Source organism: Pseudorca crassidens, chromosome 3 (genome assembly GCF_039906515.1).
Source record: "Pseudorca crassidens isolate mPseCra1 chromosome 3, mPseCra1.hap1, whole genome shotgun sequence".
In the NCBI taxonomy this organism is placed as follows: domain Eukaryota; kingdom Metazoa; phylum Chordata; class Mammalia; order Artiodactyla; family Delphinidae; genus Pseudorca; species Pseudorca crassidens.
Genome location: NC_090298.1, coordinates 26,965,304 through 26,980,183, shown reverse-complemented (window position 1 = coordinate 26,980,183; position 14,880 = coordinate 26,965,304). Strand labels below are relative to the sequence as shown.

Genomic DNA, 14,880 nt, shown 5'->3' with positions numbered 1-14,880 from the left:
AGTTGTAGAACTGTGCAGTACCTGTATTCGCCGGCTACTTTGTTAAGTGAATCATCTGTTTGTTTTCCTTAGTGGCTTATTAAATGGACTCCTCCCTCACCAAGTGGAAATATTTTATTTATTTTTTTTCCGATTGAGCATATATATATATATTTTTTTTACAGTGTAAAAAACATTCAGTTAATCTGAAATGTGCAAAGTAGAAAATGAAATATGCCCATCCTAGCCACCACCACTTCCCTGCCCAGGCTGCCCAGTGTGAACAGTTCAGAACTTGAATCAGATGTAATCAAAGTCAGTCACCTGTTGATTCTCTTCACTCTTGAATGAGTGTTTACCCTCAGATTTGTCACACTTATAGGTAGCTTTTCCTAACTTTGACTTTTTAGCCTAGTGGTCTGATTTAGGATTTATTCATTCATTCAGTCAACATTTGTTGAATTTCCATTATACACACTAACTATGCTAGGCATTGGAGATAAAGATGAATATGACACCAAGGGAAACAAGTGTGTACCTCTAATTAGAACACACTGTGCTATGTGTTATAAAATAGGTTTATAAAAAGCAGGCACCTGGCGGAGAAGTAAGAAATTGCACTAGTTGATCCAGGACTGTGATTCTCCGCTTCTGTTTTCACCATCCAGTACTTTGCAGGGGTATCTGCCTTCTCAGTGATTTGAGTTTGCAACTCTGACATGCAGTAGACTTCTGTAAAATGCAGGGCTTCTGTATCAAGGTGGATTGGGGGGATATTGTCTGGCGTGCAAGGTAAACGTGTGTGTTTAGTATTCCAGCAGAAGCTAGCTCTTCCCTCAGGCCTCCTTGGCATTAGGACGTGGCCGGTTGCATCTTCCTCTTCTAAGAGCAGCAGCCTGGATGTCGACTCTGTCTGCCTAAAGCATGTTACTCTCCTTGTTGAGTTACAGGGTGGACTGTGGCTTAGTATACAGATTGTAGGGCACTTTTTACTTGAGCAATGCAAGTCTATTTTTGACTACCACACCATTCCAGGGGTTTACAATTCAAAAACAATTTCAGCTGAAGGTTTGAAATGCTGGATTCTCAGCCTAGTCTGGGGCAGCGCCTCTGAACAGCACAGGTTTTACAGCAGAGGCACAGCTGCAAACAGTGCCTGACTTCTTTACTCTTTTTCCTTTTTTCAGATAATAGTACCGAATTTTGGGACACAGATATAAAATGGTTTTCCCTGCTGGAAAGTAGCAGCTGGCTTGACATAATCAGGTATTTCAAGGCGTTGTTTTGCTCATGAATTACACAGTTCTCTAAGCCAAAGTAGTAGAGCAGGACTTCCCTGGTGGCACAGTGGTGGCACAGTGGTTAAGAATCCACCTGCCAAATGCAGGGGACACGGGTTCGAGAAGATCCCACATGCCACGGAGCAACTAAGCCCATGCACCACAACTGCTGAGCCTGCACTCTAGAGCCCACGAGCCACAACTACTGAAGCCCGCACGCCTAGAGCCCGTGCTCTGCAACAAGAGAAGCCACTGCAGTGAGAAGCCCGCACACTGCAACAAAGAGTAGCCCCTGCTCACCGCAATTGGAGAAAGCCCACGCTCAGCAACGAAGACCCAAGGCAGCCAGAAATTTAAAAAAAGTAGTAAAGCAACCTGACAAATAATTTAACTGTTTTCTATTTCACGGTTAAATATTCTTAGATCACATATTCTGTTCAGGGCTCAGCTGGATTTTACATTCATTATTTATTATTTCTGTGCACATCTGATAAGAATTTACAGACATGCTACCTGCCCATACAGAGATCTGCTCCCTAGACTATAGACTAGGGATGGGAAGCCTACAAAAAAGGGGACGTGGCAACCCAGCGTTCTAATTGAGCAGCAGCGCTCACCCCCAGGGAGGAATCTGGGGATTGAGAAGGGGAGGGATGCTGAGTTTCTGGGTTTGTTTTTGTTTTTGGCCGAGACCAGGGATGGAACCCACACCCTTGCAGTGAAAGTGCGGAGTCCTAACCACTAGACCTCCAGGGAATTCCCCGGATGCTGAGTTTTTACTGAATACCTTTTTAGAAGAATTCTGTATCTTATATGTCTCTTACCTATTAAAATTTTTTTTTTACTGTCATTAATGCCAATTAGTTATTTTTCATTTCGGAGTTAAGTAGAGATTCCGAGAAAACAGAATTTTATTCCCTTTCCTACTTCCCATTTTGAATAGCTTCTGTCTGTTGCCCTTAAGTAGAGGAGAGGGCAAAGGGAGGCGCGAAACAGAAATGATGACAGGGTGAGAGCAGGGGAGAGAACAGCTCCGAAGAGAAGACTCCTCCCTTCCACCTAGCTCGGCATCCTCTCTCACATCTGCCTGGGAGTTTGTGCAAAGGAGCCTCAGGCCTCCAAAAACTTTTTAACAAATAGGTTTTGAGGAGCCTGCTGCATGTCCTTAATTTGAATATATAATTGCAAGTATTGTGATGAATGTTATAAAATAAAAGGACCTTTCCTTCCATGGGGTGGGTAGAGGTGAGTGTCCCTAAGCCGGTGAAGAGCCCAGGGAGGCGCCACTGCTGCAGGGTTACCAGTGCAGAAGGCAGAGCTGCTGGCAGCGGCAACAGTCTCAAACGGAGCTGCGTCGAGAGAGACAAAGGGGTTTCAGGGCACACTGGGCCTTTCCAGCCACACCAACACATTTAGCCCATGACCTTGAGTTAACAAAATGGACCTGCAGCACAGCCTCCAGATGTGGGCCTTTCTGGGTCTTACTGGGACTCACCAACACACTCAGATACGAATTTGCAGTAAGTATTTCTAGTTTAGGCGTCACGTAGCAACATTTTTACATCCATTTTGGAAATCCCTTCTGAAAATTTTAAGTTTCTAATAAGCAGATGAGTGTCTTGCAGTATCTGAATAGCATGAATGATAATTTGTTTCTTTTTGGAGATCTTCAGCATGAAACAGTAAATGAGATAGAAAACTGAAGATCATGTCAGATGGCTCTAAATTTCTTATTGTTCATGATACTAAGCTCAGGAACTAATATCTGTTTTTCTTGCCTCTCTCCTATGTAGACGCTGCCTGAAAAAAGCAATAGAGATTATAGAATGTCTAGAAGCGCAAAACATGAATGTTCTTCTTTTAGGTAATATATTTAAAGCACAAAGGGTGGTTTCCTTTTTCCTTTACTTGGGATTCTGTTTCTGTATATAGAGATTTATGTAAGTGGAATTGTCTTGTGGAAGGAACGAGCTGGTGTAGAAATCCTTCCATTCTTTTTACCCTGACCTTGGAATGCTCTGCTTTGGAGTTCATTGTTATAGTTTAAAAATAAATTCTTTCACTTGGAACTCGGCAGACCTATTCGCAGCCCAAGAAGGAATTGTTTGGTATCTTTACCAAAGCTCACATTTCCTCATATTTTGAGGTTTTGTTTTATATTAACTCAAAGTTAAAATCTTTGGATGATCGTTTTTGTATGAAGAGACCCATGGATGGTTTAATTGTTATTTTTACATCTTTGTGTCTGACAACTTCGTGCAGTTGCCACCACGATTGGTGTGGACCGCGATTCCCTTTTCTTCCGTGGACTTAACTTCCTGTACATGTGGACAGGATATACACACCCAGAATGTGTAAAAGAAGTGTAAACCTCATGCAACAAAGATTGTTGGTGGAATTGGTTAGATCTGAGCTAAAATATTATCTGCTGTTTTGAATATTTAAAGTTTCTTATAGCCCCATGCTTTACATTAAGTAGACTGTCTCATGCTTTCATCCCCTCAGGCTTTTATCATTTTTCTGACACTCTCCATGACTGCTAGAATTTAGCTTCTGTGAGCAGACTGGAAATGTGTCCACCTGTGATTTCTGTACCTTCTGACTTAAATTTTAATACATGCACTGAGCACCTCCCATGTACAGAGCTCTATGCCTCTGCCTTCTAGAAGTTTGAGAGAGCAGGCCTAAGGGTGTTATTGAAAAAGATCTAATTAACAATGGCAGAACAGAGTACTGAGTAACTGGTGAAAAGGAGGGATGAAGATTGGGGGGCTGAGAGGTGCAAGTACCCAGGGCCAGACTGCACCAATCCCAGAGTTGCGTAGAATGAAATGGGGATCTTTAGCGGGTGAGGCTGAGCTCTCCTCACTCCCCGAAGGACTGCTGAGTTGTACCTCTGAAGTCTCATTCTCTAGCTGCTCTTCCTAGGACTCGCATGTGTACTGTTAACACCCTTCATACGCAAGAAGGAAGATTCTCTTAAAAAATGAAACTTGTTTTGGAAGGTGATAGCACAAGAAAGACAAATATAAAAATCTGCTTCTTCTGAACCCATGTGTCCCCATTGTTTAGGCTTGTTTCCTGGAGGAGAAGTAGGAGCACAGTGTAAGCGTGGCTCTGTAGTGCTTCGTGACCCCGGGGTCAGGAGGAGAGTTTAACAGTGCAAACACCTCCCTACGTAGAATTCGTTCTGAAGTTTCTCTAAACCCACTGCTACCAGCACCATTGTCCTCGTGGACATTTTAAAATAGCACCTTGAGTTGCACTTCTTGTGTAAAGTAGAAACCACAGGGCTGTAGACCTTGACTTTTAGGACCTTAAAACTAAGACAAATGCACGGATGTAGATGTATGTTTTTATTTGCTGTGAGTCATTTATGGTGAACCGGGATGTGAGCAGAATTTTCATCGTGTGGTTTTGTACCGTGCACCCCAGGGGTGGGCACATGGCTTATACTTACTGTGGAGAGTTTCTCCTCTAGGCTAGGCAGAAAGAAGCGGGCCCCTCTGTGCTCCCAGACAGAAATGGAAAGAGCCGTAGAGCTGAGAATCAGAGCATTTTGGTGCAATCCAGGAATGCTACCCTTTCTCCGAAGCAGAGGTAGTGGAGGAAAGGTGGCTGAGAAGCAGTTTTGCCTTGGAACAATGAGTTCAGTGATGGAGACCCTGACACACCAGCTGGAAGGGTTTTGAACTTGGTCTGTGGACCCAGCGAGTGCCATGATGTATCTGATTGTGCCCTCATCGTGTAGCACATTTGGACCCCGCATTCTGACAGTGGGTTTGCCATGCTGCATTTATTCATCAGTAACCAATCCATCTTTAGTGCCAGTGTGTGCTGGAACCAGTGCCAGCCAGGCTGGAAGCTATTTGTCTCTCAATCTGAAAACATTACCGTTTTTTCCCCACTGGCCCTGGCCTTTGGAGAATTAGCGCTTGACCGTCAGTGGGAGGCGCTGGTGTTGAGGCCCCTGCTGTTACCTGTGCCTGTGCGAGCCCTCTGCAGCTCTTTAACACTTGGTACCCTCCTTCCTCTCCGCGCTGCTGCTGGGCCTCCCTCCACCCCAGAGGAGAACGCTTCCGACCTCTGCTGCCTCGTTTCCTCTCTGGTGCAAGTGATGATGGACCCCCACTGTCGAACCAGGTTCGGTTTCCAGAGCCTTGTCCAGAAGGAGTGGATCGTGGGCGGACACTGCTTCCTGGACCGCTGCAACCATCTACGTCAGAGTGACAAGGAGGAGGTGAGTGTCCCCATCACAGACCCGGCAGCCATGGGGAAGCAGAGCCCCGTCTCTTCATTCATCTGTCTTCCGACCGAGGGCTCCTGCCTGCAAAGTGCTCGCCTTTTAGGGGCTTGTCAGGAAGGCTGAGGTCAGTGCACTGCTAGATGCCTTTCAATGCTTGAAACACTATTGAAACTCTTCCCAGGGGAGAGGGGTGTTTATTAACAGGTGTGTTCAGAGTCTTCTCTTCTAAATTGTGTACCCCAGGGGGCTATTATATTTCATGGTGGAAGTAATACTGATTTGTAAAACTTAAATAAAAATGAACTCAGTGAGAGAGACTCCCACAGTTTCTGTTAATTTAGTCTTTGCAAAAAAAAAAATGAACATTTAGGGTACAAGTTTCCTACAGAAAATACATAATAACGCAAAGTAAATTTTCCTTGCAGTAAACCCTTTCAAAATAAAGCACAGGGTTATGTGAATGCTATCCAGTACCAGGGCCTTCGCCATGGTAGCTGCAGGTCTGGGCCTCCGAATTCAAGCACTGGAGAGTTAGTGTTACAGTTCAGTTAGTGAAAATGAGCCCCCCAGGTTGGGGTGTACTTGTCTAGGTTACAGCGGTGCAAACTCCTTTGGCTGCATTATTAACGACTGTGGAAAGAAAAATGAAAACAGGTGAACTTTAATTAGATCACCTGCAGAGGTGACGTATGCTAGCAGGGCGACTGGTGGTTTTTCTTACCCCAGGTAATAAGCACGTCTGTCTGCGGTGCTGGACAGCTTGACACAGCGGCTGTGGAAACAGAGACGTGGCTCTTGCCCATAAGGGCTTGGTGTGTCCTGGGAGACCCAGCCCCCTCTCACTAGGCCTGCAGTTTCTTTCAGGACAGTTCTGTACTCATCCGTGTCCCATTGGGCTGAATGGACATCACCATCTTTCAGTCTTGAAAGGGACCTTGCGTTTCTGAGATACTAATTTGAAAGGTTAATGGGACTCAAATAACATGACGGGCAGAAAGAGCTGATACTGTGTGGGGAAGAGTGTGCTTTTGTATATCTCGTATAGTTTGTATATCTTGAGAAAAGGGGGACTGACAGGCACCGTGTCTAGTGGAGCAAGAGCCCGAGAGCAGATCAGGTCTGTTTACCCAGTGCTGGGAGGAGTCACCCGTACTTTGTGAGCCCATTTCCCTGACTGTACAATGAGGTCCAAACATTTTACGCTCTATTTAAGTATGCTCTTGAACATAAAATGAGGTGTGAAATAAAGTTGCCCATGTAGACCTTTCTTTTCATCTCAACACTGACATACTGGAGTTTTGATAGAAAACTGGGTGGTCTACTTTGTGATGTAATTGACACGGCACTGGACTTTGATTCAAGAGCTGGCTTCCGGGCTTCCCTGGTGGTGCAGTGGTTGAGAGTCCGCCTGCAGATGCAGGGGACACGGGTTCGTGCCCCGGTCTGGGAAGATCCCACATGCCGCGGAGCGGCTGGGCCCGTGAGCCATGGCCGCTGAGCCTGCGCGTCTGGAGCCTGTGCTCCGCAACGGGAGAGGCCGCAGCAGTGAGAGGCCCGCGTACTGCAAAAAAAAAAAAGAGCTGGCTTCCCAGCTCCCGCCTCTCAGGAGCTGTGTGTGAGACCTTGGCCAAGCTCGGGAAGGGAGAGACTGTGACGTGGCCTGTCCTGTCCACCTGACAGGGTCACTGGTGATTGGACAAGGAGTAGTTGGGGATGACAAGGCACCCTCGAAAACTCTCATCTCTGCTATTAGAGGGCTTGCCTCTGAAGCTAATAAAAGAGGCCATCGCTTAAAAAAGTGCATTTGTGAAAAATGTTAGAAACTCATTTTTGCTGCTTCTGCCTTCTCTCCCGTCCTTTTTCTCTTCTGCGCCCTCATTGTCAGGGGTGTGGAGAAGGGAGTATCCACAGTATTTGAAGTAATTGAGTAGTATTTCTTTGTAACAGAGTGCTACTAATGAGAAGAGTGGAATTCTTCTGTGGGGAACAGCATTTCATTTGTTGAGGTTCAGAGCTACTGTTCCCTGTTACCAGGATCAGTTGCAAGTGCTCATCTGTCAGTGCTGATTGACAAGGAGATTTTTACATCATCTCAGGAATGTCTTTCACGCAGAGAGGTCCTGCCAAGTCCTGATGTTAATCCACGGGTGTGTGGTTTCAGTTGACCATATTTATCGCTGGGAATGGGATGGAGTTGAGAATGTGAATCGCCTGGAATGCGTTTCCCAGAGAATATAGTGCCCGGGAGAGGTTATTCCCCAGCTGTCGAGGTGGCTGCCCCGAACCCAGGACCGCCGGTGCCCCTCAGTCACGTGTATATCGTTTTCACGTAGGTTCCCGTGTTCCTGCTCTTCTTAGACTGTGTCTGGCAGCTGGTGCACCAGCATCCCCCAGCGTTTGAGTTCACGGAGACGTACCTGACCGTTTTGTCAGATAGCCTGTACATACCTATCTTTAGCACCTTCTTCTTCAATTCGCCTCATCAGAAAGATACAAACATGGTAAGAGTCCCTCTTAGGAACCTGTGTATTGAAGAAGCCAGGTCTCACAGGTAGGGTGCAAGAAGATTGATGATAAAAATGATAATTTTGTAACAGTGATTATATGCTGGGCCCTGTTCTGAGTGCTTTCCGGGTATTGATATTTAATCCTCAAGCACCCTGTGGGTCTGAATTATTATTATCCCTGAGGAGCTGAGGCACTGAGACAGTGAGTAACTCGCCCCAGGTCACATGGTAAATATTGGAGCCGGGAGCAAGTGTCAGAGCCGGGAATGAAGCAGATTAAAAGTTGTCTTTGTGAACAGGTCAGATGCCTTCTCTTCCACTTGCCCGATGCCTGGAGTGACTCTGAAGAGAGCTGTGGCGGAGCAGGGAAGCTAGGCTTTCACTTTCCGTCCTAAACGTCTTTAGTCTCCCTTGAGGCCGCGCTCCCAGGGCCTTAAGTCTGCGCCATCGGTGCTCTGACCGGCCCTCTGGGGGCCTCGGGGTTTGCTGGAGCTGGCCCTCCAGTGGGATTTTACCAGGCTCCACTCACACAGCCTCGCTGCTCACCAGCTTCGTGACCTCAGGCGGTCACTTCCATTTTCTGAGCCTCAGTTTCCCCGAAGGTGAATTGGAAAACTAGGAGTGACCTCACAAGGGTGCTGTCCTGGGAGACCGCGGCTGGCATGCGGCCCGCTGGAAGCAGCGCGTCCTGCCCCTCCCCACGCAGAGCCATTAGTGCAGTGAGCAGCCCCTGGAAGGCTGGCTCTCAGGGCAGGCGGGGTGCGCCTTCCTGGGGCCCGTCTCCAGCGCCGTGTTTGCTTTCCTCAGCCCCGCTGGAAGCGCCGTGACCTGTGCTTGTTTTGGCAGGGCCGGGAAGGCCAGGGCGCACAAAGCAAGCCTTTGAATCTCCTCACCGTGTGGGACTGGTCTGTGCAGTTCGAACCCAAAGCCCAGACGTTGCTCAAAAACCCTCTTTACGTGGAAAAGCCAAAACTGGACAAAGGCCAGCGGAAAGGAACGCATTTCAAAGTAAGATGTGCACATGTCTAACCCCCTTCGTCTGCGCAGAGATCCCCATGTCTGTAAGGATGAGAGATACACGGACACAGTCTGCAGTCGAGATCGTGACGGGCAGATTGTCAGGGCCCTGAGAATCCTTTGCCTTCAGCAGGCCAGCGTCTGTCCTGATGAGACGTAGCCATTAGCTGAGTGTCGCCGGGGCTGCTGCGTGGAGTCGAGCATCTCGCCCCTGCCCGCGTGCGGTTGGTAGAGTAGAGGGGACGGCGATCACGGTGTGGGCTCTACTGTGCCATCTGTACCGGTTCACATCTTTAATAGCCAGGCCTCTCTTCACGCTAACAATGGTGTTTGCGACTAACGTGTTCTGTCAGGGGCCACAAAGTCTCTGGCACAACTTCCCGCATGCTGTTGGAGCTCGAAAACAGCCACAGACGCCCCGTAAGCAGACAGGCCTGGCTGTGTTCCAGTATTTACAAAAGCAGGCACCAGGCCAGATTGGGCCCGCGGGCTGTTGTTTGCAGACCTGGGCTGAAAACGACAGGCATCAAATTATTTGGGCCTCCCTTTAGATATTTGTTCCTGACCTTACTAGTTATTAACCCCGACGCTCCCTGGGTGATGCGTGATTTACATGGCATTTCCCGTTCAGTCTCCTGACCTGGACCCCCTGCCAGCCACCCGACCCCATGAAAGGGAGAGCGGGGTGGCCAGTGGTGGCCAGTCACAAGTCGGTGCGCGTCACTGCCTTCTCCACCGCCATCCTTCTGATCCCGCCATCCCACGGGGCTCCTGGGAGCCCAGCCCGTCCTGCTGTGGGAGCTGGCTCCGTTCTAAAGGGGCTTGGGGACCCAGGTGAGCCAAAGCCAGCACTCGCAGAAGGCACAGCTGCTGGATAACTTAGAGCTGATGCTTCGCCCTTCAAGGGTCCTCAAGCCCAGGCTGGGTGTTTGCCCTCCTGGCTCAACCTCTTTCCTGTGTGTTGGGCCAGAACTGCCCTGCGCTCCAGAACAGTTTGGTCGGAGGTCAGTTTTTGTCAGCGTGCTGTGCCCCCTGGTGGCCGCACACACACTTCCCGCCTGGTCAGGATTGCAGAGCTGCTCCAGGCCCTCAGAGACTCAGAGACGGAAGGGAGGAAATAAAAGCTCCACTCGGTAAGACTAGAGTCCATTTCTCTGCCCAGGCCCCGTTGTTCTACGTGTCCCTTCTTGTAGATGGGAGCAGAGGACCTAGGTTCCAGGAGCTGGCCAGTGGGAGAGACTTAAGCTGCAGGGTTGGGGCATCTCGGCTTGTACTAGCTAATGCAGAGCTGGCGCTGGGCCATCGAGGACCTGTGAAGCCGTTTGGTGAGGCATCTGGGCGTCAGGCTCGGGGCCTCTTGTTGAGTGGACAGGTGACCTTGGAGTAGTTCTGTAGAGACCAAAGAGCCGTGGCCGGCCAGCACGATGCACTGCCCTGGGAATTACCACTCGTGACCACGGGGTCCACTCAGGTGTGGGGTCCCAGCCTCAGCCCTAGGCCTTGACCAGGCTCTGGGGGCACAGTGCTGTTCACACCTGGCCTGTCTGGAACGCTCCGTTCACTTAGGGCTTCAGAGAGGGGCTTGCAAGACAAGGAGAGCTCTGTTAAGAGTCCAGGCTCTGGAGCCAGACTGTGGTCGTGAAACCACGTCTGGCACTTGGTAGCTGGGGCCTTTGCAGTTACTTAACCTCTGTGCCTTAGTTTTCTCATCTGTAAAATGGGGGCAGTAATAGTGACTTTGAGAACTGGGTAAGTGGTTGCACGTTAAGCGCTGAGCACAGAACCCGGTAGGCAGTGAACACTCTGTGGCTGTTAGGTTCCACCTGCTTCCCCTGATCCCTGACTCACCTGGATCACTGGGGAGAAGAGGCCGGCCCCCGACTCCTGGCCTTCGGCTCTCCTGCCCCCAGATGGAAAGTCAAAAATCCTGGTCATCTCTGACTTGGGGTATTGTGAATGGTTTTGCTTTCTACTTTGTATTTTTATTGTTGTTCTACATTCCATAATAAGGAAATATTTTTTATAAGGAAGAACCACTGGCAGGAGCATGTTAGAGAGTTAGGAGACTAGCCCCAGAATAAAACTTTTATCTATTCTGATTTCAAATGGATACCTCAGGGGCAGAAGAGCTGGAGAGAAACAGCTTCTCCTCAGCTTTTTACCTTCTCCTTTGGGCACCAGGGGTCCCTCGTAACCGTCTTGACCATCTTCACAGCCCTTTCGCAGTGCATCCCCAAACGCAACACGTTGCTTTGGCTGCAGGTGGAGTTACCGACGAGGGCAAAAATGTAAATGCTCTCACGTTTTCTACTCCGTACAGCTCATCAGAGAGGCACATCCAGCCTGCTTAGCCAGTCCTCAGGTTTCTTTTGCTCCCGTCTGTCTCTGTCCAGAATCTTTTTGACTTAGGCTTGACCTCCCACTGGATGCCCAGTAGCCTACAAGTTAAGCCTACACATTATTTCAGTGGAGTGACAGGCTCTTCAGGTTGTCGGCAGCACTTCCTCACAGGTGGTGTTCAGACTATTGTGAAAGCGAACACTGTAAATTTCTCAAAGAAGAAACATATTGCTCCTTTCAAAAATGAATAGGCCTCATCCCCAAACTCCCCTAAATCATCATCAGCCTATCTTAAGTTAAGCTTGTCCTTCACAAGTACTTAACGCCCCGCACCTGGTTTCACCCATTTGTTTATACACCCAGTGTGCACCTGACACGTGCATTGTGGCATAAACAAGAAACCCCCGCCCGCCGCTGCTTTCTCTCTGCGTGTGATAGCGTTGCAATGAACTTACGTTCACGGGGCAGTTCTGATATCTCATGACTTCTGTTAAAGCAGGATTCTGCCTTGATGGGAGCAGCTGTCACCGTGCTGTCCAGCTAACCAGAGATTTTTATTTGTGTTTTCTCTCAAAGCATCAACGACAACTTTCTTTGCCACTCACCCAATCTAAATCATCTCCCAAAAGAGGATTTTTCAGGGAAGAAACAGATCATTTAATTAAAAACCTTCTGGGCAAGAGAATTAGCAAACTGATTAATTCCTCTGAGGAGCTGCAGGACAACTTCCGAGAGTTCTACGACAGCTGGCGCAGCAAGCCCCCCAACTACCACGGGCTACTGCTGCCTCACATTGAGGGGCCAGAGATCAAAGTGTGGGCCCAGCGCTACTTGCGGTGGATTCCAGAGGCCCAAATCCTGGGTGGTGGCAGAGTGGCCACCCTGAGCAAACTCTTGGAGACGATGGAGGAAGTCCAGCGCCTACAGGAGAAAATCGAGGAGAGACACCACAGCCAGGAGGCCCTCCAGGCAGAGGCCGCCTCGCTGCTGAGGACCTCGGCCCGCCTGTCCTCCTTGTTCCCTTTTGCGCTGCTGCAGCGCCATTCCTCCAAGCCAGTCCTGCCCACCAGCGGGTGGAAAGCTCTGGGAGATGAAGAAGACTTGGCCAAGCGAGAAGATGAGTTTGTGGATCTAGGGGATGTGTGACTGGTCTGCTCAGTGGAGGTAAGAGAGGCGTGTCACAGGCTGAGGCAGGAGCCAGACACGTCTGCTGTCTGCATCGGGCTGTCGCGCTGAAGCTGACTACTGGGAGGAAGCCTGGGCCTTCAGGAAAAGAGCTGGTCCTCATTTCCCTCTCCAACCCCCATGATTCTGAAAGACTATGCAATTAAAACCATAGCTCTAGTATTATTAGTGGAAAGGAGTTACTGCTTGACCCATAATACAACTGTGGCCAGTGTCTTCTGCATTAGTATCATACAGACCCTGCGGTAGCTGGTTTACTACTTAGAAAGGGCCTTGGTAAGATGTGCTTGGACTCCATACTGTCTTCAGATCTTTGCTGTGCCAGCGTGATTTATCCAGTCGTCGGGAGTAGTAAGTGTCTCTCTAGCCCATCTCGGCTTGGAACAAGTCCAACTTTACCTGATGTGTGTGTGGCGAGTTGAGAGATTCAAACAGAGGCGTTTAGATGTATGGCCTTCACTTCCAAACCTTAGCGTCTTTCCTTTCTGCGTCCTCTTGCCACGCGTGTCACCATCCTGACGTTTCCGAGCATCCTCAGGCTGTGTCACTTTATGTGGGACGGGGGACTGGCTCGGGGGCCGGCAGCCCCGGGTCCCCCGCCTGCTCTGTACCACTCGCCACTGCCCCTGCACGCTGCCCACCTTGGTGCACGTGGTCCCGGGATCTTGCTGCTAAACCTTTTGGGCAAACTGGGGGACTCCCTTTGGTTTGCCCAGAAGAGCTTCCACTTTTCTGGAGGCGTGCAGTGTTTGAAAGCAGTTGCTTTGCCTTTTCCTAATAGCACGCCGGGGCGTCAAGCGTCTGTGCCCGCCGTCCTCAGGACGGTTTCCCCAGATTCTGTTACCTTATAGACTGATGAGTAGGATCGCTGTTGAGCGTAGCTTTCATAGGGAAGCGGTCAAGCAGAAATATCAGAAGTGATGGTGATCACATAGTACCTCAGCGATTTAAAAAGCCATAGAAGAAACTTGACTATGCCTGGTAACCTTCCTGGATCTGCTGTCTAAATGATATATATTTTTTAAATGCAGGAAAGTACACTTTGTAAGGACCAGTTTTTTCATTCTCCATGGAACCCTGTTCAATTCCACAAAAGGAAGGGGAAAGAAATTATCTCGCATTAGAATGTTTCCTATCGAAAGTTTGCCTTTTATATCCATTCGTTCTCCAGTGTAGATCCCAATTTGAATATTGCCTGTTTAGAAAAACTTTCAGTTGCTTAAGGGCAATAAGAAATTTTGAAACTATTGACAAAGAGGAGTTTCTCGGTTTGCACTGAATCGTCTTTTGTACACACAAGAAATTGCTTTGCAGTCCTCCCCACGCCATGACAGTGGAGATTGAGGGGAGGGTAGGATTCATGCATCTGGGGCCAAACACATGCCCAGTCTTGGTTGCCTTAAGAGTCTCACTAGTAAGGTCAGTGTTGGGCTTGCAGTGGGGATTTTAAAATGACCCTAGTTCGTTGGCTACCTTCTTGTACATTCTGTGGGCCTTCTTAAACTAGCACTAACCTCCCTTCCCTGCCCCACTGCCTCCCAGGTACACTATGGAGCTAACTAGTTTTGTTACCATATTATAATGGGAATATTTATACAGTAGCCTCTTCAGTCTTAAGATCTTAGTAATTTTCATTCCAAAAATGCCTGGTGTGATGCTTTACACTCCATAAGGTATGGTTTAAAGGCACAAGGTCACGGCCCCTGTCATAGTGGTTGAATGTGCATTGAAATATTTTTCTATGATTTTTTTTTTTATAAAATTACGATAGAAAAATAAGCTGTTGTAACACGTAAGGTCATGACAGTTTATGTATTTATATTTGAAATCAGATTTCTATAAAGCCGTATTTGTGTACAGGATTCTCAGTGGGTTTATATATTGTGACGTTTTTATTCAAGATTGAGATGTGGATTATGCTTACCAGTAAAAGCTGAAATGAGACCATTTACTTTGTCTGAAATGCTGCACTGTGCACGTTTGGAAATGTACATTAACTTCCTGTATGTAATATCTTGAGTTTGTTTATACCTCCAAGTTTTTACACTGAAGATAAATTAGCTTTAATTACATTCAAAACGTTTTTTAAAAAAGGGAATAAGCTGTTGGGCTAAATCTGTATAAATGTGCTTTTTATTTTCTGGATGTACAATGAGAGTTTATACTTGTATTTCACTGCATCATATCCGATTGCAGAAATTAAAGCACAATTTACAATACTGTATTTGCTGTGGTGGATATAACATGGAATAATTACTTTCATTTAGTCAGTGTGTGTGTGTCTGTGGGTGGTCGATTGGTTGGTGGGTGGGTGGGAAACCAATAA

At 48.0% G+C, this 14,880-nt stretch overlaps 1 protein-coding gene across 2 annotated transcripts in view; it reads left to right on the top strand.

Annotated features, from left to right (window-relative positions):
• Positions 1-14,778, top strand: part of MTMR12 (myotubularin related protein 12) — a 65,830-nt gene extending 51,052 nt beyond the window's left edge. Inside the window, exons 11-16 of one of the 2 annotated variants that reach the window (XM_067730469.1) lie at positions 1,167-1,245; positions 3,053-3,123; positions 5,327-5,499; positions 7,839-8,006; positions 8,820-9,020; positions 11,946-14,778. In XM_067730469.1, coding sequence (XP_067586570.1) covers positions 1,167-1,245; positions 3,053-3,123; positions 5,327-5,499; positions 7,839-8,006; positions 8,820-9,020; positions 11,946-12,515 — 1,262 coding nt within the window. In that variant the 3' untranslated portion in view covers positions 12,516-14,778. The remainder of the gene's footprint in view (positions 1-1,166; positions 1,246-3,052; positions 3,124-5,326; positions 5,500-7,838; positions 8,007-8,819; positions 9,021-11,945) is intronic. The other variant, XM_067730470.1, reaches the window with a different exon arrangement.
• Positions 14,779-14,880: the final 102 nt, after the last annotated feature.